The sequence below is a fragment of the Myotis lucifugus genome, unplaced genomic scaffold (assembly GCF_000147115.1).
Source record: "Myotis lucifugus unplaced genomic scaffold, Myoluc2.0 scaffold_366, whole genome shotgun sequence".
In the NCBI taxonomy this organism is placed as follows: domain Eukaryota; kingdom Metazoa; phylum Chordata; class Mammalia; order Chiroptera; family Vespertilionidae; genus Myotis; species Myotis lucifugus.
In genome coordinates, this window is record NW_005871414.1 from 396214 (window position 1) to 419728 (window position 23515).

General features: G+C 41.6%; 1 protein-coding gene across 1 annotated transcript in view; it reads left to right on the plus strand.

Moving 5' to 3' along the window:
• Positions 1–23515, plus strand: part of CUNH3orf67 (chromosome unknown C3orf67 homolog) — a 219539-nt gene that overhangs the window by 153727 nt on the left and 42297 nt on the right. Inside the window, exon 14 of the mRNA XM_014466898.2 lies at positions 15359–15562. Within this exon, the coding sequence (XP_014322384.1) occupies positions 15359–15562 (204 nt within the window). The remainder of the gene's footprint in view (positions 1–15358; positions 15563–23515) is intronic.

Here is a 23515-nt window from a genome sequence, read left to right on the forward strand (position 1 = left end):
TGAAAAAACAAAAACAAAATATTATTTAACTTAGGTTCCCCACCCCCTTCTCTGGAGTTGTACTTCCATGTCAGACAGAGGTGCCAAAGAACCGAGCAGGGTCAAGAACATCTGGACCTCAGTCTTCTGTCTGGGCTGGCCCCCATCCAGCTGCCCTTGACCCTCACCTCAGAGCTCAAGTTCATGCTGATCCCTGGTATATTCTCCTCATCTGGGCCTTGAGGCCTCTTGAGTCCAATTTGCTCTCTCCCTCCCTTCCTGCCACCTTCTCTCTCTCACACAAAGAGCTATTGGGTTTTCTGGGGTGAGGTCCTCTGACACCTCCTCAGCCCCGTTGCATGGACACCATCTTGGTGCCTTGGTCACAGCCACAAAGCTGTGTAGCTGCTCTCAGACCCTCCGTCTCCTGCTGCCTTAGGGAGTGACTCAGTGGGAGGGGAGGGTCACAGTCCTTTTTACATGGCCGTCAACAAACACTCAGTGTTCCTTCCCTCTAGTTCTCCTTCTCCTCCTCACCCCAGTCCAGGCACGTCTATGTGCAGGGCAGGGGAGGGTGGGAGGCAGGCGTGTCTCTGACCCAGCACACAGGCTTCCAGATCCACTGCTCCCCCAGGAGGTCTTCCACGCTCTGGACCTCGACACCCAGAACCTGCCCCCTCTCAGCTGCAGGTCTTTGCCCACAGTGGTCAAGTCTGTTTAGATCAGTGGTTCTCAACCTTGGCTGCACATTAGGATCACCTGGGAATCTTTTCAAAATCCTGATTTCTGGGCCTCATCCTCCGGAAATTCTGTTTCTTTGTTACTAATGTTGTGGCTCTACCCCATAACAAAGAAATAGAATTTCCAGAGGATGAGGCCCAGAAATCAGGATTTTAAAAAGATTCCCAGGTGATTCTAATGTGCAGCCAAGGTTGAGAACCACTGGTTTAGAGGCTTGAAGTCAAGAAGTGCCTCTTTGTTCTCTGCTTTCTGGAGGCGGTCAGCATGGAACATTCCTGCCTGGACTGGGAAGGGGTCTCTGGGTGTTAAGAATACCAGGAGTGGGAGCACAGACTCCTCCTAGAGCTCTGAGATGGGAAAGGCAGCACCCCCTCACCTCTAACCACAGGACGTTTCTTTAGAAGCAGAAGCCTCATCCTGTGCAGGGGCCTGTGCTGGCTGCCTCAGTTTCTCAGAGACAACGAATTTGATGAACGTCTTTTCCCCACTGCAGTAGCTGCTTCATTTGTTCGTTCTCGCATTTTTCATTAGCTGCTAAATCGCCCCTGTGGCTGCAAACCTGTTGTGCCTAACTCAGCCAGTGGGGAGCTATGGGAGCTGTGCAGGGACAGGGGAAGGAGGAGGGGGACCCGGCCTGCAGAGAGGGTCAGTGGTGCCTGCCCGGCTGTCTCAGAGGATGTGGCTTAGGTTAGGTCCTGTCCTTCGGCGACTTTAGGAGGGGAGGCCGTGTCCTCCGCTCCCCACTTTGACTCAGGGGTGGAAGTTCTCCTTGCTCTCTGGCCTCATAACTCAGTGGATCATAGTGGGATGCGGCAGGCAGGCAGCTTCTGCAGCCGCACACGGGCGCGGGCCTGTAACCCGGGACCGGATCAGGTCACAGGCGGCAGCAGGCGGCTTTTGTGGCTGTACACAGGCGTGAGCAGGCGGCTTCTGTGGCTGAACATGCTGTGGGCAGGCGGCTTTAGAGGCTGCACACGGGCTCGGGCTGTCGGCTTCTGCTGCCGCACACGGGCTCGGGCAGGCAGTTTCTGCAGCTGCACACGGGCACCGTCAGGCGGCTTCTGGGGGGTCGGGGTTGCCGCTTGGCCTGCTCCCGGGCCCTCCCGCCCTACGATCACCATGGCGATCTCGGGGCCACAGGCCAGCCGCCTGTCCCGGGAGTCCGGGGTTGCCCCCTGGCCTGCGCCCCGGCTCTCCCGCCCTCCGATCGTGGGGCACAGGCCCTCCCACCCTCCGATCGCCATGGCGATCGCTGGGCGCAGGCCAGCCGGCAACCCCAACCGGCTTTCTGATGGCGATCACCGACTGAAGGCGGCCTTTGCCCACCCCCCAGCTCTTGCCTGCCGCCTGGGTTGCCGATCACCATTCTTCATTCCTTCCCCTTTCGCCTCCCAGCATTGCGGCTACGTATGCAAATTAACCGCCATCTTTGTTGGTGGTTAACTGCCATCTTGGCTGGTAGTTAATTTGCATATCACCCTGATTAGCCAATGGGAAGGGTAGCGGTCGTACGGCTAATTACCATGTTTCTCTTTTATTAGATAGGATAGAGGCCTGGTGCACGGGTGGGGCCGGCTGGTTTACCCTGAAGGGTGTCCCGGATCAGGGTGGGGGTCCCCACTGGGGTGCCTGGCCAGCCTGGGTGAGGGGCTGAGGGCTGTTTTCAGGCTTGTCAAGCCCCCGTGTGGGGACCCTCACCTCATGGGGGTTTGGCCAGCCTGGGTGAGGGGCTGAGGGCCGTTTTCAGGCTGGCCACTGCTGCGGGCTGGAAGCAGGTATCTGGGATTTATTTATCTTCTATAATTGAAACTTTGTAGCCTTGAGCAGAGCTCACAGCCGGCCAGGGCAGGCAGGAAGCTTGGCTTCCTCCATCACCGGGGGTAACCCAAACCTCCTGCTCGCTCTAGCTCCGTGGCTGCTACCATCTTAGTTGGGTTAATTTGCATATTTGCTCCTGATTGGTTTGTGGGCGTGGCTTGTGGGTGTGGCTTGTGGGTGTAGCGGAGGTACAGTCAATTTGCATGTTTCTCTTTTATTAGATTAGATAGATATAGATATAGATATAGATATAGATATAGATATAGATAGATATAGATATGACTATCCTCATGTAGTACCACACTGCCTTAATTACTACAGTTTTGCAGTAGGCTTTGAAATCAGGAAGTATGAGTCCTCCAACCTTATTCTTCCCTTTCTTGACTGATTTTGTTAGGCTGGGTCCCTTGCATTTCGTATGAACTTGAGGATCAGCTTGTCAATTTCTATTTTTAAAAAAGGCAGCTGGAATTTGGGGAATATTGCCATTTTAACAATAGTAAGCCTTCCGATTCATGGGATCTTTTTCTATTTATTGGGGTCTTTAATTTCTTTGAGCAATGTTTAGTAGTTTTCAGTGTACAACTCTTGCACTTCTTTTGTTAAATTTATTCTTAAGTATTTTATTCTTTTTGATGCTGTTGTAAATGGATTGTTTTCTTAATTTCCTTTTTGACTTGTTCATTGCTAGCAGGTAGTGATACAGTTGTTTTTTTCTATTGATTTTCTGTCTTACTTCCTTGCTGAACATTAGTTCTCTCCATATTTTTGCGAATTCCTTAAGAGTTTCTATATATAAAATCATGTTGCTGCAAACATAGTTCTACTTTCTTTCCCATCTGGATCTTTTATTTTTTTTCTTTTACCTAATTGCCTCCACAAATGGATTTAATTTGAATGGAAAACTTTTCTTTCTTTCAAGATATTTAAGACTTAATACTTTGACTAGTGTGGCTCCAGAATTGAATTCTAACACAGACATGATCAACTCAGACAGGCTACAAGGATTCTACTGGTATGACTCATAGGAAATGTACTAATGCAGAAAGAAAATTTTGAGAGTTATCCTGGGACTAGAAGTCCATCTAATATTAATATTAATGCAGGTGTGAAGTTATCTTGGCTGACTAGCGGTAGTCCCTTCATGTAGTGCGCTGACGGGTTCATGGCAGTTTCTGCCACCTAAGCTGGGCCTGCAAAATAAAGGACCTCCAGGTAGTGGGATACAGCTATTCTGGTTCTACTCCTGAGATAAGCAAGAACATCTCCTCTTCTGTTAACACTTAACAGGCAGACATTCTCCCAGGTGCTAGAGATACACTGACCAAGACAATAAGGCCCCTCTCCTCAGGGGACTTATCTCTGTTGGGAGTTACAGACAGTAACAACCAAATACATAAAATGATTGTAAACTATGTAAAGGTGTACAGGGGAAAACCAGGTTGATGTAATAGAGTAGCAGAGTTGGGCAGAATGGTGGTACTTTAGGTCTCAGGTAACATTTGGGTTGAGATGTAATTTAAGAAGCCAGCTCTGTAAAGAACCTGGGAACAGTGCTTTAGACATCAGGAACAGTAGGTAGAAAGCTCCTGAAATGGCATTTTTGAGGAATAAAGTGGGTCCATGGTAGCTGGGACATAAGGGCATGGAGAAAGTACAAGAGGATGAGGTCAGAGGTAAACGGATCCCAGAGCACATAAAGTGAGGAGGGTGGCCTTTATTCCAAGTCTGAAAGGTTTTAAGCAAGCAATGGCATTTATGTTCAAAAAGTCTCCGCAGAGCAGGAGCAGAAGCAAGGACAGCAGTTGAGGCATCACTCTGATAGTTCAGGGTAGAGATGAGGAGAAGTGGCAGATTACTGGCATATTTGAGAGGTAGGACTGACAGTATTTAAGGAAGAGGAAACAGGAAGAATCAAAGATGACATTAGGTTTGGAACTTGAGCAACCAGGGGGGTGGATGGTCATGTCATTTATTGGGCTGCGGATCACTGCAGGCAGATCTGAGCTTCCACTTAGCCATCGAGGTGCTGCAATCAGGAATTATAAGTGGACATCCCTAAGCTCCGGCAAAGTGCCTGCATGAAGCAACTTTATGATAAGGAAAATGAAAGGCTCTTACCAAAAAAAAAAAAAAAGGCAGAAGAAGGTAGTATAGGACAACTGTCCTTCTAATCCCCTGATATGGAGGGTGCTAGTAATTCTTAAAGAATGCTTACTGAGATTGATTTGCTAACTGCTGGATAAATTCTTCCTTGCAATGTTTTATTTATATTTTAATAGAATTCAGATATTTTTAATTAACAAAGAAGTGCAGCCCTCTGGGTAATACTGTAACAATGTAGATAGCTGGTAATTAAAATTTTCCACATATATAATTGCATTCATACAATTTTGAGTGAATCGTTTTAAACCTACAAATGTCATTATGTGCATCTTTAAATAAACAAACAAAAAAGATGTATATACAGGCGTTATGGCTCCAGAAAAAGTTTGAGCTTATGGGAAAATGGTTAATTTCATAATGAAAGACAAAATAAGCTACCAATTACAAATCCAGCTATTCTCTGTAGGGGAAAAAATAAAGATCTGACTTTTTATAGGAAAAAATATATAAAATGATTCATATATAACTTTTTTTAAAATATATTTTATTGATTTTCTACAGAGAGGAAGGGAGAGGGATAGAGAGTTAGAAACATCGATGAGAGAGAAACATCGATCAGCTGCCTCCTGCACACTCCCCACTGGGGATGTGCCTGCAACCAAGGTACATGCCCTTGACCGGAATCGAACCTGGGACACTTGAGTCCGCAGGCTGACGTTCTATCCACTGAGCCAAACCAGTTAGGGCCATATATAACTTTTGAGTTTATTTTCACATTTCCATTTTTGAAAATCAAAACTGAACTATAGGAGAGCACTTTTAAAGACATCTTAGGAAATGAAATAATGTTTTCCCTGTAATCATCAAGCACTTTACTTTGTGGTTGTTTTTGTTGTTTTTTTTAATTTATCTTTATTGTTGAAAGTATTACAGATGTCCCTGTGTTGTTGGGTTTTTTTTGCCCATTGGCCCTCTCCACCCCGCACCCGCCCCACCCAGGCTTCCACCACACTATTCTCTATGTCCATGGGCTATGCATATATGCATCTAAGTTCCCTGGTTACTCTCTCCCCACCCACAACCGCCTTCCCTCTGAGATTGGACAGTCTGTTCCATGCTTCTATATCTCTGGATGTATTTTGTTCATTAGTTTATTTTGTTCATTAGATTCCACATATGAGTGAGATCATGTGATACTTATCTTTCTCGGACTGGCTTATTTCGCTTAGCATAATACTCTCCAGGTCAAGCAATTTACTTTGGATAATGAAGAAGGATGAGTTTCATTGCCTTCTTGAGGAACTCGAGCCCAGTATAGGAGCAGGACATATTTATCATCATATTTTAAAAAGTAATAAAAGTGTACTCCTCTATGCAATTGGTGCTCTACAAAGTTAGAGAAAAGTGAATTTGTAAGTTATTTTAGGATTTTTAAAGCATTGTTCCATTATATAAAGTTCTGCATCTTCTATGGTATATAATACTTTTTGTTCAAAGGGAAGCCATCTGTCTTCCTTTGAATTTGCCACTCAAGTATGCCTTTGCAGCTGTCATTCCAACAATACTCCATTGTTTGAAGAATTCATAAATGTCTTTCTGACCCCTGACTTGCTTTAGCTACAATACTGCATTGTTGCAAAACATCTGCTTTGGGTCCGGTTGCCGTGTGTATTACTCACATGCTCATCGCCCTGGCCCAACGGTGCAGGTTTACTTAGGGGTGACTGTCCCTCCTTCAGCAGCTTCTGCCCCACGTGCCCGCTGGATTCATGCTGCTCTGGGCCACCTGGTGTACAGCTTTCCCCTCAGGGCCTTCCCCAAATAGGATTCTATGTCAAGTGTATCTACATTTTCATTCTTCAAAACCAAGAAGTCAAGAGCAGTGGACTCCCTGGTTTAGAGCAGCAGCTCAAATCAGACAGACCTGGATTAGAGTCCTGGTTTGCTTCTTCGTACTTAAGTGACCTTGGACATATTTCTTAACTTCTTTGAGCTTCAGTTACTTTATCTATAGACTTGGAGAAAATGATACCTATTCCATAGGATTGTTGTATTAAATGACATAGTACATGTAGAACACTTAGCCCATAATCCAACAGGATATTTTTTTCTACCTATTTGAATAGTTAGAAGTGTAATCGGTATACCTGGTGTGCTGACACAAATGAAACCTTTTCAAATTTAATAAAACTCCATGAGCTAGTTCTGGGTACTGTTCAGTAAGTGCTAACTATGTGTGCTTCCTCTGTTTATAGATTAATTGAATGCTAACATCAGAGTGAATTAATGGATCAGTTCTGCCAGATTACACATTGGTATTTTCTCAGGGGTACCCTGAAGAGAGAAAAACATTCAGAAGCTGGACATGATGTCTCTTAAGTCATTCCATAGAGACCACCCTCGGTGTGCCAACCATGTTCCCAGAGCTCAACTGTAGATGAGTAGCTTCGGGGTTGATAGAGTGAGTTGAACTCGGGCAGGACTAGTAGCATTTCATAAACCATATTAACCATGGTAGGAATGTTTTGTTTATTAAATTGGACACTCCTACCAATTAACAGCCTTTGGAAAAGAGTTTGATATTTGAAGTTTTCTCAAAACTGCACTCCTTTTCTCTGAAAAACAAAGTAATTATCTCAGTTTCATCTGTCAATGTACTGCTGGGCATATTGCTGAAGCTATAGAATTTGGTAATCAAATAACATTGTGCCAATAAAAAATTGGCATTAAGCATAGAAATTTCCCAGGTGGAACTTGCTCCTAGCCTTCTGCCTTCTTTTTAAATATTTTCAATCCAAACTCCTACTGATGCTACCGAGTGATTTTTATTCCTATCACTTTCTTTGTACCTAGTGTCTAATTAAGTTGTTGACCAAGGCAAAATGGTCTAGAGTAGAAGTATGTTAAAATAATTTAAGATGGCCCTAACCGGTTTGGCTCAGTGGATAGAGCATCAGCCTGCAGACTCAAGGGTCCCAGGTTCGATTCCGGTCAAGGGCATGTACCTTGGTTGTGGGCACATTCCCAGTAGGGTGTGTGCAGGAGGCAGCTGATCGATGTTTCTCTCTCATCGATGTTTCTAACTCTCTATCCCTCTCCCTTCCTCTCTGTAAAAAATCAATAACATATATTAAAAAATAAATAAATAAATAATTTAAGATGGAATTATGGTCCAAAATTTGGGCACTGATAGAGAATTGCAGATGTCATCAGGACATTTTGATGTCTCCATTTCTGAGCAGCTAGGTATGGAAGCAATTTCAAGTTCTCAAAAGTTTCAGGAATTGTAGATAGAGAGACTTGACAAAATTTAAGAGACTATCAGAAGTATGGATCAATGAAAACACATTGGTTGTTTAGCCAACACACTCTAATATTTCACTGTCAGTTCTGCAGTATTCTGATGTATCCTACTAATTAAATGTTTATTGAAGAAATCCATCGTCTTTGGTGTCTTGCTTTTCCTACTTTTAAATAGCAGCAAGTCAGACTTACATTTTCCTATTTTAAGTAACAGGCACTAGACTGAGTATTTCCTAAACACATTGAGATCAAAGTCTTTGATTAAGAATCTTGTTGGTGGCTAAGGATCTGGGGTACTTGCTATGTGCCAGGCCCTCTACAAAGTGCCCCTCACTTTGTCTTCAGTCTCCATCTCCACCCCGCACGCAAGGCCTTACTTACTCCTGTCTGACAGATGAGGAAGCAGAGAGGCCTTAGCTTGTTCACATTTAGTCAGTGACTGAACAGTGTCAACCCAGTCCCGAATTAAATTCTGTGATCATGTGACAACATCACTTCTATTGCCACGTGCAGCTCTGCAGTATTTCAGTGTGCAGAAGCATGCACAGGTGTTAGTCTGTCTGTCATCACTGTATCACAAGCAGGCTTTTACATTTGCAAACAGTTCAAGCCCAATGTTATCACCTTCCCACTCCAGAGCGTCAGTTGGCTTACCTCTGCTGTTTTCATTTCTATGAGAAGTCTCAGAAATTGTTTTCCTCCAGATTCTTTATATAATATTTTAATCTATCATTTATTGAATGGTTACTATGCTTGTCTATGCACAAGGCTATAGTCGCCTTGTAGAAGGCATATCCTTGGATGTAATATAAAACCTGTTCACTTTTATTTTACTAGCTTCCTTCCACTCTATAACTTATTGTGAAAATCAGGGAGTACCTTGAACTCAGAAAATAGGTGCTGGGAAATAACTAATTGTTTATCAACTCTTTTAGGTTAATAAGAGTTCAGCTATATTTGTCAGAGAATCCTTCCTGAAAATTAGCTCTCTGACTACCAAAACAAAATGGATGGGAGTATATTTATTTATTTTTAGGTCACAGATTAAAAGGGTAGTCTATACAAATATAGCAAATCAATATAAAGATCTTTTTTTAAAGTTCTTCTCCCTCCTCCCCAAAAAATGAAGAGAGATCCACATACTAGTATATGAGATAAAAAGGAATCTCTTTGCAAGGAATTTTGCCACCGTTGGGTATAATTACCCAAGAATTCTCTACCTGAGACATTCTTAAGAGATTAGTGTGTGTGGATAGTGAAGTACAGGCGGAGTCAGGGGTTGTGAAGTGTCTCCAGGTCTCAAGCTGAAGTGTTTGTGAGACACATTTCAGAGGTGGCATTGGAGCTGGGTAAGCCTACCCTGTGAATGCCATTGACATAAAGTGGGTTCTTTCTAACAGTCTGACTCCTGATTTATACTGTGCAAATTCCATCCCTTAAGTTTAGCAAAGTTTTTCAAGTTGTGCTGTGGCTTGGTCTTTGAGTTTTGATTTACCTCTTTGCCTGTTGAAACACATGCTGCAAGCTGCCATACATTGTGAATGAGCTATGTCCTCAAGTATGTGTCACAGCTCATGTTGTGGCTTCTGTCTTCTCTTCATTCTTGTTGTCAGTGGGCTGCGTACCCAATGAATCAGGACAAATGCTTGTGTGGGGTGAGTAGCTCAGGAATTTAGAACAAGTCTTCATGGAGCGCTAGCTGGCAAAGAGATGCCCTGGACCACTAATTTACTATCAGCCATTATTTAAAATATCAGCATAGAAATTAAACACTGTCTGTAAATAGCAATAGAGAGGACATTAATCTTCAAATTAAATGCCAATTAAAATTATCTTTGGAAAATGGACTTCTACTTTCCTTGCTGTCATTTGGAGGTTCAAAAAACTTCCAAAATTTTCTAATTACAGCTTCAAAATTCTTACTAATAAATACAAATTTAAACTACCAATGGTAATGACACCCCAGCCACATTTTTTCTCACTAAGACAGCCCCAAGTAAGTGCCAGTGATTAACAACTAATCACTTTTCAGGAAAGTCTTAGACTTTCATGCTCTCGTTGGTCATGGAGAAGTAAACACATACTTTGATGAAGTTTCACAAATTGAACAAGCCCTAGTGACCATCCCCCAGATCAGGAAAGAGAACAAGACCAGCACCCCAGAAGCCTAATTGAGCTCCCTCCCTGTCTCCACCCCTTCTGTCACTGTCCCCTCACAACCTACCCCTGACTCCCAAGACTAGTTTCACAATGTATACTCTCGTATCTGGTTTCTCTCACTTAGCATCTTGTTTGTGAGATTCAATATATCACTCATTTCATTGCTTATAGTGTTTTACTGTGTGACTCTCACACTATTTATCCATTCTACTATTTATGGCATTTGCATAGTTTCCATTTGGGAACTGGTATCTTAGATTTTTCATAAGACTTGGGCAGCAAAGTGGAAGCCATTTGGTCTTATAAGATTTTGATTAAATCTCTTTCATGAAGCCTTCACTGATTCTATAAGTGAACGCTCTCTTTTCTGAATGCCAGACTATTTGACTATTTCCCCTTTCTCACATTGCCTTTTGTATTTTACTCTAACAGCCACCATCCCTTAGAGCAGCGATTCTCAACCTGTGGGTCGCGACCATCAGAAAACACATATAGCATATCAGATATTTACATTACGATTCATAACAGTAGCAAAATTACAGTTATGAAGTAGCAACGAAAATAATTTTATGGTTGGGGGTCACCACAACATGAGGAACTGTATTAAACGGTCGCGGCATTAGGAAGGTTGAGAACCACTGCTTTAGAGTCTTGCTGTAACTTAAAAGAATTCACATAGTCAGCGATTGCTTATAGACCTTTTACTAAGAGTTGTTACACGATGTTCCCTATGCGTGGGTGTCAGGCACTGTCATGGGGCAAACCTGATTTAGAAGGAGAGTATGAGATTTTACAGGCTCCAGAATGAGAATAGCGACCCAGTTTTCTCCCAATTCTATTACACTCCCATCCTTGTAGGATAGAATGAGGTTCTTCATCTGATCTATTAACCCATGGCCATGTCTCATTTTGGCTCTATGCCACCATTGGAAACTTAGCTTGTGTCTCTCACAGTTCCTATCTGAGGCTCACAAAACTCTGTAGGCCGGTGTTTGATCGATTAAGCTAGCCCAGCCGTGGGCAAACTACGCCCCGCGGCCGGATCCGGCCCGTTTGAAATGAATAAAACTAAAAAAAAAAAAAGACTGTACCCTTTTATGTAATGATGTTTACTTTGAATTTATATTAGTTCACACAAACACTCCATCCATGCTTTTGTTCCGGTCCTCCGGTCCAGTTTAAGAACCCATTGTGGCCCTCGAGTCAAAAAGTTTGCCCACCCCTAATAGCCTGTCTTAAAATCTTGAGAAGAGAGATCGAAGAGCATCTAGTTGAAAGGTTATTTTTGTTTGTTGTATTTTATGATTTTGCTGGAGTTATTAGTTTTCTTTTTAATCATTATCAAGGTTCTGTTTGATTATTAATACTATACCTCAGATATGCTTCCTTAATTTATGCTCATTTCTTGATAGCTCTTGTCCTACTAGATTGGAAGGCCTGTGAGAGCAGGGGCCACATCTTACTTGTGTTTGCATCTTCGCTGTCTTATGCTCCTAATAACATCTTTCTAAGCAAAAGGTTTGAATGACTTCATGATGGAAGGGCTTGCGTGAAATCTGAGCACAGTTGAATTATATAGCCCTGTGCCTATTACATTGTTCCTAAAGCAGCTGATTGATAAAGTCTCCCCTCTTTCTTACAAGGATATTTTGAGATGAAATTGTATTATACATAGCATTTTGAGCCTTTCAGAGATAGAATTACATAAAGCACTTTGCCTCTCAGCAGTTGCATAATTTAGTTAGATGACATCTTGTGGCTGAAGTCCACTTTAATGTGAAGACTTTATTGCAATCCTTTTTTTAAAAAATGAATAATTTAGCCTTTCTGGTGATTTAGATATGGTTTAAGAGATTGCAAATCAAGAATGTATCAGGGGACTAAGTTAATTACCTGTCTCTGCCACCAGTTGCTCTACTCATGACCCTGGAGAAAGTCACTTCTTTGGCTCAGCTCATTTTTGGCTGCCCCTTCCAGGGTGTTGTCAGAATACATTATTACTGTATGATATAAAGTCATGGAAATACAGAGTTCTAAGCAAACTTAGCACCAACAGTTCCTGGCACATAACAGGGTCTCGGTAAGTATTTGTGGAATAAATTAATGGATTAACACATCAAGCCATTTTCACCATGCCAGATTACTGCAATATTCCAGCCAGCTATTATTTCCCCAGCCTCTGCTTCAGTCCCACGGGTAGTGGAGAGAGTTCACTCCCTCTGAAGGCTGCCCATTCCATTTGTCAATAAATTGAAATATGATCAAATGCCACTGTAGACTTCTGGGAGGCTCTCAGTCTCCTGGGCAGTTAGTCTGGCTGTGCTGCATCTTAGACATGTCGCTGTTGTAAGTGTTGATCACAGTACATTTGAGAATAACTGTTACGCCTCCTTTCTAGACTGTGAGCTCCATGAGGACAGATGTGCGTCTTACTTTTTTTATACTCCCAGCTCCCAGCATAGCACAGAATGGATGAAAGACTGGACGGAGGGGATCAGAGAAAATGGGAGGGAGGAATAATAATAACAAGAGCATATGTATTGATTGCCAGCTCAGTGGTCTCCTAAGAGAATTGTACTCACCCTAGAAGATGTGTCAGAAACAATCCATTGGGCTTCAGGAAGACTTTTTTTTAACTATTTCCATTTATTTTTTTAAGCCTCACCCTTTTCATTTCAATTTTATGTGTGTTTTATACTATACATACTATTTTAATATAGTTGTACATGTGTTTAATTTATAAATACCTACATATTGGAAAGTAGATATTCAAACACTTTCTGATAAAAGTACAGATCATAAGTTTGAAGACCCTTAGTTTGTCAGGTACTATGCTAAGCATTTGATATACAGTATTTCATTTCATCCACCAAAAATTCCATAAGGTATATACTATGGTTCCATTTTGCAGGTGAAGAAACTAGGCACAGAGAGGTTAGGTAATTTGCCCCATCATGTACACCTGTTAAATGGTGTAACTAGGGCCCAGAAAGGATTTGTCTGGCTTAACCACTGCCCCATTCTCTCTTGCTTTTCCATCCTAGCACCTGGGGTATACCTCAGGCACAGTACAGGTTGTGTAGTCAATAAATAAATGAATAGATGGGTTAATCATACCACATATTAAGATTTTCTTAAGAAAAAATGTAAAACCCAAAAATATTTTCTTTTTCATGTATTGGCAATGACCAGGCAAGTAACATACCTCTTTGACAGATGAGAACATTTAGTTCCATTTCTTGCAGAAGAAGGACAGCAACTCACTTGATCACTATTGAGCCCAAAGTCAAGTGATTGGTCTTGTGTTCACATCTGATTACTGACTGCTCTTTTACTGAAATATAACTTATATGCCATAAAATTCACCCTTTTAAAGTATTCAATTCAGTAATTTTAGTATATTCATAAAATTATGTAACCATCACCACAACATAATTTCAGAACATTAGCATCACCCCAAAAAGAAACCCCATACCCATTATCTGTCACCCTCCATTCCCTCTCCTCCCCCAAGCCACAAATCTGCTTTCTGTCTCTATGGATTTGCTCAGTCTGGACATTTCATGTAAATGGACTATATAATCTAGGACCTTTTAACTTAGTGTAATGTTTTCAAGGTTTATCAGTATATGTCATTACTTTTTTATAGTTAAATTATATTCCATTGTATGGATAAACAAACATCCCTTCATCAGTTGATGACATGGTGGGGTTTTCACTTTTTGGCTACCATGAATAATGCTGCTATGAACATTCATTTACAAGTTTTTATATGAACACATGTTTTCAGTTCTCTTGGATATATAGCTAGGAGTGAATTCCTGGGCCATGGGCCCAGGTTTAACATTTTGAGGAACCACCAAACTGTTTTCCAATGTGGCTGCACCATCTTGCATTGCCACCAGCAGTATATGGGGATTCCAGTTGTTACATGTCCTCGCCACACTGGTTACTGTCTGTCTTTCATATTATAACAATCCTAGTGGATGTGAATGGTATCTCATTGTGGTGTTGATTTGTATTTCACTAATGATAGTGATGTTGAGCATCTCTTCTTGTGTTTATTGCTCCCCCAACTATTTCTTTTAAATTTAAATTAAATTTCCCTTTTTTTCCTTTTAGTGCTTTTCATTGAAATATAAATTTTGCTCATCTTCTCATGATGTCTATTTTGTCCCAAGAATCTCAAAGCTATCAAATGCTCGTGAACTCTCCTGTTAGAGATTGCATGGCCTGGGTGTAAATCACAATGCTCATTCATATATGATACTAACACTTAGCAATGTTGAAATTAACATTTGTTATCAAATTTGGTTTAGGCCAGAGAGAAAGGAAAGGTTTTTAAAATGCCATGTGCCAGTTTCTTCCCTGTACAGTAAAAGAATATTTACATTAGCCTCTAAAGATTTGTAGTACTATTCTTGGGGGGAAAAAATGTGCCTGACAGATTTCATGTATAGTAAAGTCTGTATCAGTAAAAGTGTTTATTGTAGCTGCAAGGTCTTTCTGGCTTTCAGACCTACATGTTCCCATCTTAAGTTCATATTTTATTTGATGGCTTTTGACAGCGTTAGTCATGCTCAATCTTACTGTAAGTTGAATGTATTTGGTCATAATGATAAGGATGAAATTTATCAATTTCTTATAAAGTGGACATTTTTATGGGAAGCGATTTTTCTTTTTTTAACTGCTTTGAATTTTTATTTATTTAGTCAGTCCTCAAATAGTGGTTGAGCATCAGACATGAACAGTACCTATAGTGGGAGTAAGACAGTCTTTGTGGAGCTCATAGACCACCTGTGAATGCCAAGACCAATTACTAACTGCAATTATGATAGATACTAAAAATGAACACTTTAAGCTTCTGTGTGAGCCCATAAAGTGGAGGAGCTGACCCAGTTTGTGGTTGTCAGAAAAGGCCTCTTCAAGGTAGTAACATAATTTGGGACTAAAAAACACCTCGGAGTTAGACAGCAGATGGGGCACAACAACTGGCATGGGCACAGGCACTAACGCAGACATAAATTTGCTGCTTTAGAGAATCTTAGTGAAGCACAGTGTGGCTGACAGGTCAGGAGCAAAAAGACAAGGTCAGGCAGGGGGGGTAGGCATCGATAAAGACATGTTGGGCTTGACCTCTGTCACTGGGGAGCCATATAAGGGGTCAGGCTGTAGCACTTGATGATAGCCTGTAAAATTAAGAAAGGCCAAGTGACCCTTTGTTCTGTCACCTTTTTCCTTTCTTGGTCAGGAATATGACTGGAGAAACTACCAGCCCAGCCAGATGAGTAAATCTGAGTTGCAAATGCTGGCAAGCCTACGGCAGCAGCAGAATGATGATCTGGAGGACACGGGGGCTTCCCATGGCCTGAGTGCGTCCCAGGTGGACAACTGTAACGTCAGCATAAGTACCAGCAGTGACGACACCACCACCTGGAACTCCTGCCTGCCGCCTGTAAGTCCCGGGCTTTGGTCCGTTGATTTCCCTAACAAGGAGCAAGCTCCTTCCTTACAAAGCCTGCCTTGCCTGGGAAAACCAGGGCCCAACAAGCACCCTCGCTATGAGCAACACTCAGAGCCCATTCGGAAATACTAGTAGTCTGTCAGGTGTGGGGGCATTGACTTTTCTAAATTGTCTTAGTTAAACTCAAATAACGCATGCTAATTGTGTGTTGATATATAAAACCACACATGGAAAGAAACAAGAATAATTTAGTTGTAGATTCTAGATGTCCCAGTGCATCCCCAGCTCCTTGTATAAGCCCTGGCACACAGGAGGGTTGATATTTGTTCAATGAATGAACAAATAGGAAGAGACTATAAATATTCTAAGGATTGCTTGGATGCAAGGTCAGAAAAGAACCTTCTGTAGAAACCACAGATGTTTACTGACTCTTCCCTGCGCCTGAGGGCACGATCGGCCTGCAGATGCTTCAGGGGCTCCTGTTTGCCCATATGCTCACACAGGTGGAGCTCTTTAATACAGCCCAGCATCCACACTAGGATGGCAGAGGACTCGGAGTAGCTCAAAGTCTTCCTGGTTTTCAGGTGAAGGAACTAAAATTGGCCCACCTTCCACCCCAGTCAGTGTTGGACCCCAGAGCAGAGCCCAGTGTTCAGACTAGGTCCATTCTCTACAATACTGTCCTACAGGACCTTCTGGCTTAATTGGAAATACAAAGCAGAAGCTTCGACAAATAGTCACAAGAAATACTGTGAAGCAGAATAATAAATCATTTTTATAATAATCATAATTATTAAGCACCTAGAGACATTTTAAGACCTAGCTAGGCCCAAGGGACATTTACATATAAGGCCACATTCAACATCAGATCAAACGCATTAAAATACACGTTTATCCAACAGTAAATATTCTATCCAACAGCAATTTTTGAAAGGAAACATAAAATTGTGTAACTTTGATTGATATTTATATAATGTATTAAAATATATAAAGATTGAGTCCTAGTGTAGGTTGGCAACGGATAACTTCTGTATTAAGTATTTCATTAAATATTTACTAATTTTACAATTTTCTTTTTGAATTTTAAAGCCAGCTTTTTTCCAAGTTTCTAACATCTTTGTAGATGTTAGAAATCTCAGAGGCCCTGGCACTAGGCCTGTGGTGTTACCTAACTCCCTCCTCACTGCTGTCCCCTGTGGTGAGCACTGGGAAGGCCCATTTCCAGATGGGAAATGGAGGGCCTGAGTAAAGTGACGCAGAACTCGTGTGGCATGACTCCTGAGTCTGAGCTCCTGACCACCATGAGCCAGTGACTTCTCCATGACTCAGCTGTCTAAGAGTGCTACCAATATCCAGCAGAAGGTGAGATTCCTGCTCTGGAGGGAACTTATAAGTCTTCATGGAGGAGGAATTAAGATTGGCTCTAATGAGGGGTGTGTGTGTGTGTGTGTGTGTGTGTGTGGTAGAGTGAGATGGTGTTCATTTTTCATTAGTGTTCTTTTTCCTTACCTTGCCCACCCTCCAGGTTTCTCTTGCCTTAGTTGTGCTTTCATTAATTGAATGTCCAAGCATGCGTAATGTCTGGAGCAGCCTTAGTGCCAGAGTATCTACCTATGCAGCAAAAATACCCTGTGTGCTGGTACCCACAGTACCCTTGCAGCCAGCGCTAAAAGCATCAGTATAAGTTGCAGATTTTTGCCAGTGCTATTTACAATGGAATTGAAACATTGCCTTTCTTATAAAACAGTCCTCAGCAGGCATTTAAACCAAAAGAAAGAAAGGGAACAGTGGCCTTCTGAACAAGCTCCTTCCGTCATGAAGCCGCTTGGAGGCCAGCATTACAAAGGGCAAGCTGAGGAATGCTTATTTATGGACTGAAAAGGCTGAGCTCTTGGTTGCCCTGGATACAGTGTTCTCATCACTGTCCTGTCTGACAAGAACTGAAGTCCTCATGCGTGACAACTGCTCCTCTCTAAATGTATTTGGCCAAAAACAACATCATTAATAATGATCTTAATAACCCCTCTATTTGACCAAATGAAAAATTGAAATATTTTAGACAGAGAATATAATGGAAAAGCCTACCTTTGGTATTCATAAGATGTGTTTATTACTGCATCAAGTTCAATATTGGAACTATCACCAAATGGAAAATTACATTTCCTAATGAACTCCTGCATCTTGTTGCTTGTAGAGAGTTTAAATAGCAGTTTACAAGAACTATTGTGGTCTTTCTGAGAGCTCATACCTTCTCTTTAGAAGTTGTACAGGGGCCGTGAAAAAGAACAAAAGAACTCATAACTTTATTTATCACAGTAATATCCTGCTTTCCTTGTAGCTCAGTGATGGCTACCATCCAGGCTGGCACTCAGACCAGAAACTTGGAAGACCCCCTCCCCCTCCTTTGGGGTCCACATCCACTGGGTCTCCAAATCCTGAGTCTCCGCTCTTCCTTTTACCTCCTAACGCTCCCTACTTATACCATAACCTTGGCACTGTATTTTTTTATGCAAATTCCTTCAACAGTCTCCTAATACCTCTGTATCTCCAGTCCAAGCAGCATAGCCTGAGGGATAGGAGCATCTGCTCCGAAGTCATATTGCCAAGGTTCACATCCAAGCTATGACCTTGGAAAAGCACTTGGCACTGAGACATAATAAGCACTTAATAAATTAATGTTGGTGGTAATTTTTAATATCATTATTATTCACATTGGTGATCTTTCTAAAGCCCCGCTCTGTTTTATCTCTTCCCTGCATAAAGCCTTTTCACAGCCCCCCGTTGCCTCTTTAGTTTGGCCTACAGGGCCCCCGATGATCTAAGACCTGACCCCTCTCGTCTCATCTCTCACTGCTCCCCACCTTTCACTCCCAGCTTTAGTCCCAGTTGTGAGTCCCTAAATGCACTCTGCACATATCCTTGTACCTTATACCTGTTTATCCCACAAGACTTAGCTCCAGAGTCTTCTGCAGCCCTTCTCCAGGCCTCACTGTGAGAGACACACCTTCCTTTCTCCACCGGAGCCAGGAATATCTCCATGGTGACTCTCACCACAGCCTAGCTTGTCTGTCTCACATTAATTCATTTCACATTTTGTTTTGAGTGGTACCACATGCTGTGAACTATGCTGGGGACACAAACAAAGCTTTACCTGCTTTGAGATGTTCACCACACTGCAGGGAAGCAGAGTCCTGTCAGTCAGGGTAGTGAGTGATGATAGAATAGAGTCTGGGAACAAGTGAGAGTCAGCATTCATTCTACCTGTTGGTTTTAGGGATGCTTCATAGAAAAAAGTACCGTAAAACCAGAGTTCAAGAACCAGTGCAGCCCTGGTCGGTGTTGTTCAGTGGATAGTGTGCAAGCCCGTGTACTGAAGGATCTTGGGTTCAATTCCCAATCAAGGGCACGTACCTGGGTTGTAGGTTCCATCCCCAGCCCCATTCAGGGCATAAGCGAGAGACAACCAATCAATGCGTCTCTCTGACATCGATGTTTCTCTCTCTCTGTCCCTCCTTTCTACTCTCTCTAAAAATCAATGGAAAAAATATCCTCAGATGAGGATTAACAAAAATAAATAAATAAATAAAATGTTTTCAAAAAGAATGAATGCAAACTCACCATGTAGAAAGAAAGAGAAAGGAATTCCAAGTTAGAAAAGGAACAGAAGTAAATATGGAAGTGAGGGTGGAGTCTCTCCTTTAACAGGATAACTTCGTCACAGTACCTTTGTTTCTTCATCACCTTGAACCAGACTTGAAATGAGTTTTCGCTTGTCTCAGCATCACCACCCACCTCCCACCCAATACACATAGGACTAACTACTCCACGCTCTAGCTACACTGTGCAGCTTGTCTTACCTTTCATCCAGATCATGTCAATCATGCAGTTGCTCATGCCTCTTCCTTCGGCCTGGGGACCCTCCATCCCTCTTCTCCTAAACACTCTTTGTGGCCCAATTCAAATGTCACTGCTGCACGAAACGCTTCTGACCCTCAGCCACCATCTACAGAATTATCTCTTCTCTGGGTTCCCATTGCCTTCAGGCTCAACGATAGCACTGACCACATCAGGGATTCTTGTTGCCAGCATCCACCAGACCTGGTTGTAAGCTCCCTGAAGGCAGGACTATGCTGAGCAGAGAGCCCGGCATGAGGTCACACTCAGTCTGGGCTGGTTGTTACTTATTAGTTGAATAATCAATCAATAATATTAAAATACTTTTTTACTCTAAAATAGTTTTTATCAAAATTTTAAAGTAAATGAGCTTTTCTTTGCTTAAATAAATTCTTAAAGTGGCAGGTAATATTTTACATTCCAGATTTGATAAATGGGTATTATATATACACATAAAGGAAAAATCTCCCTCTGGACAGGACTTAATGACCAATAATTTTAAAAGGAGACTTAGGCAGGTCACATTCAGTTTAGCATCTTTATCTCAGGACTTCACACACATTGCAGTCTGGAACCAGAATGAGGTCTTTAGCAAATTCTATTGTGTTTACTACAAGCTTTGATTCCTCAGCTTCCCCGAGCATCTGTACAGTTCAGAGTAATATGTACTGTTTAAATGGTGTTTAGATGCTATAAATTAGTCATTTAAAAGTGTACTTACAAGTAACCATATTTCTCGTAGCAGATTGGCTTTTGTTGGCATCTCATGCTAAATAAATCAAGCCTGCTGAGAATCCCCTAGCCTTTGACAGACAGATTTTTCAAAGTTTCTAACTTAAAACCAAATTCAATTAAAACAGTACTTTACAACTTCTGTGGAAACCAAGCTACAGGTAATCAAATGTGGAGGGTTTCTGTCAGGAGTAGCCCTCATGAGATTTAGTCATAAACTGGGCCCCAGGCAAGCTTGGGAGGGGTGCTAGGAATTGGTTACAATGGAGTTCTAAGTGCATTTTATTTTGATGAGGGATTTTGATTGACAGTGCATAAAACCATGGTGTGTGTGTGTGTGTGTGTGTGTGTGTGTGTGTGTGTGTGTTTTGTTTCTTTTTAAGAAAAAGGATAGTTATTAATGGAGACAGCTTCATGTGATGACCAAAATATAGACTCTGCATCAGCCAACCTTGGCTCATTTACTACGTGTACTGGTTAATAATGCAGATTTTTTTCAATAGATGGTGTTACACATATGTTGATATATATGGAATTTCATATGTATGCTATTTTGTTGTATTGACAACAAGTTTCAAAACTTCATATGTCAAATTTTCTGAAGGTGTTAACATCATAAATATTTTTACACTTAAAAATGTCAAATTTTTTGCCAAAAAAAGAGCATTTGCAGGAAGTTTTAATTCATTACTAGTACTGACTCAGTCGCCTATAAAATGGGAATAATAAAGAGCCTTCCTCGTACTGGCATGATGAAAAATGAATGAGACCATGGGGTGCATGAGTCCTGTGCCTAACAGAGGAAGCTCAGGCTAACTATAATCTGCTCCCCAAAGCTGTCCTCCTCAAAGGGCCACTTGAGTGACCAGAAAAGATTTCTAGAACATTTCCCTTTTTTCTGACCACTGAGGGCTGTAAGGGTGGGCAGAGGTTCTGTTGTTCTTGTAATATGAGCTTAACCATTAGAATCCAGACCGACCCCCTCAGAACTTTACACATCAATTCTTTCATTATTTCATTATTTCTCTCTCCCAACTATAAACTTAGATTCTGGAAAAGCATGCCTCACATGCATGCTAGCCTGTAAGCAACCAGGGGCCTCAAAGCCACCATTCCTTCAAGTTAGGAATTCCTGTAACCAAGTATATTAGTCCCTCAGCTCGTTTAAAAAAAAAAAAAAGAAACTCATCACATGCGTCCATCAAATGGCATATTGCAGAGCATATTTGGAGGAAAACGAGGCAAAACGCACTTAATAAAATTACAAGCATATGGTGACACATTACTTATGGTCTTGATTAACCTTGCAACTTTATTGCCATTTTCAGAAGATTTTACATACAACATGAAAATATTGTCTTTACCTTTTAACATGACAGAATTATCTTATCTCCTGTTCTTTTAATTAGCCTTTACTTCTCTCCCTCACCCCCAAATTTCTAGCAGCTTGATCGTGGAAAAGCAGAGCTTCTTTTGTGTTCAGTGGTAGTTAATTTTATGTGACTGTGGTTTTCCTACACTAGTGCATAGCAACAGCGCCACCAAAAGGACGAGGTCCTGAGTTTCTAGGATCTGTTCCATTTCTTTGCTCATCAGCATGTCAGTTTTTACATGATGATTGCTGGCTGCTCTGTGTCCAATATATAATACCTAATATATTGGCACTTCAGGCTTTAATAGGTCTTAATTTGTTCTGACCTTCAGATTCATTAACTTCTCCGTTGTCTTTAGGTGTAATGAGTTTTCTTTTACTCCTGAACTAAAAAAGTAAATAGTTGATTGAGCTAAGCTGTAGATAACTCCGAGGAGCAGACATCATGGCACTGTAGGGTGATAAAACTGGTGTTAGAGTCAGCGCAGTATCTGAGCTGCATGGAATTAGCCTTCCTCATCCTCAAAGTATTGTCTATTACATCTTATATTTGTCCCAAATTTAGCAATGTAGCGACACTTAGTTTCTTTAATGTTAAATATAGAGTAATATGTCATAAGAATGAAATCAAATGAATTTATGATAAGGAGGTAGTCTTATATATTTCAAATAAATGTACTTCAGTACCCTTTTTTTTCTGACGTAAACTGAACTGAGTTTGTCATATTTGTTATTCAGAAGCTTAGGTATTCCCCACTCCAGGTGAGCCCCAGCTGGATTAAGTTCATACTCTAGTGGTTGTAGCGGTTCTCAACCTGTGGGTTGCGACCCCTTTGGGGGTCAAACAACCCTTTCACAGGGGTCACCTAAGATCATCGGAAAACACATATATAATTACATATTGTTTTTGTGATTAATCACTATGCTTTAATTATGTTCAATTTGTAACAATGAAATTGGGGGTCACCACAACATGAGGAACTGTATTAAAGGGTCGCGGCATTAGGAAGGTTGAGAACCACTGGGTTAGAGGGTAAACTGAAACCAGACGGCCTGGTTTTCAATTATGGCTCCACTATATCCTGGCTGGCAGGACCTTGGCTAACACCCAGTGGCTGGATTTCCTCCTCTGTTAGATGGAGTTGTTTGTCCTGTCCATTTCATAGAATCACTGTGCAAATCCAATGAGGGATTGAACACAGAGTAAGTGCACAATAAATATCAGTTACCACCATTATCATTATTGTCACAGTTATTGGTAGGTATTGGTTGCTATTCCTTGGCTGATTCTTATGGTATTCTCTAAATATGGCTGAATTCCAAAATCAAAAAATCAATTTTAGTTTTTTAACTGGTGCTTTCAAAGAATGTTACCTACCTGGAAAAAGTAGAAATAGGTTTACTGCTGCATATGTATAGAAACATATGTCTATTTCCATCTGTGGGTAAGGACATCTGGCTTCAGACAACCCACTATATTCTCCCACTGCCACCACCTCCCTACCCCCCCACCCCCATGGTCAGAGAGCTTTAGAAACCATTGGGCACATGCTCATGCATTCTGATTTGGGCCTAGAAGACAAAAGACCTCACCCAAGTGAAAGCTCTGCCCTTTCAAAGTATCAAAGCAAAGTCAGGGGAACCGAAATATCTTGAAGGAGCTCCTTAGCTGCATCATTCCCATAATCCCTTCCTGTCCCTGAGTTGGGTTATAAAATTAGAAGATGTGCAGAGAAAGGGAAGTGGGCCACCCATTTTGTATGGCACTCACTTGCATCCTTCCCCACTGAGTCTTAGCAGGGAGGTTTATAAGTCCCTTTATAGCAGCTACATGCGTAAGTCTAAATGCTATTATTAAATTTAAGTTCCTTATTGAATAAAAATTTTTTGAGTAACAACTTGGTCATTAGCTTTCAATAGTACAAATTAAGTTAAGGAATCCAGTA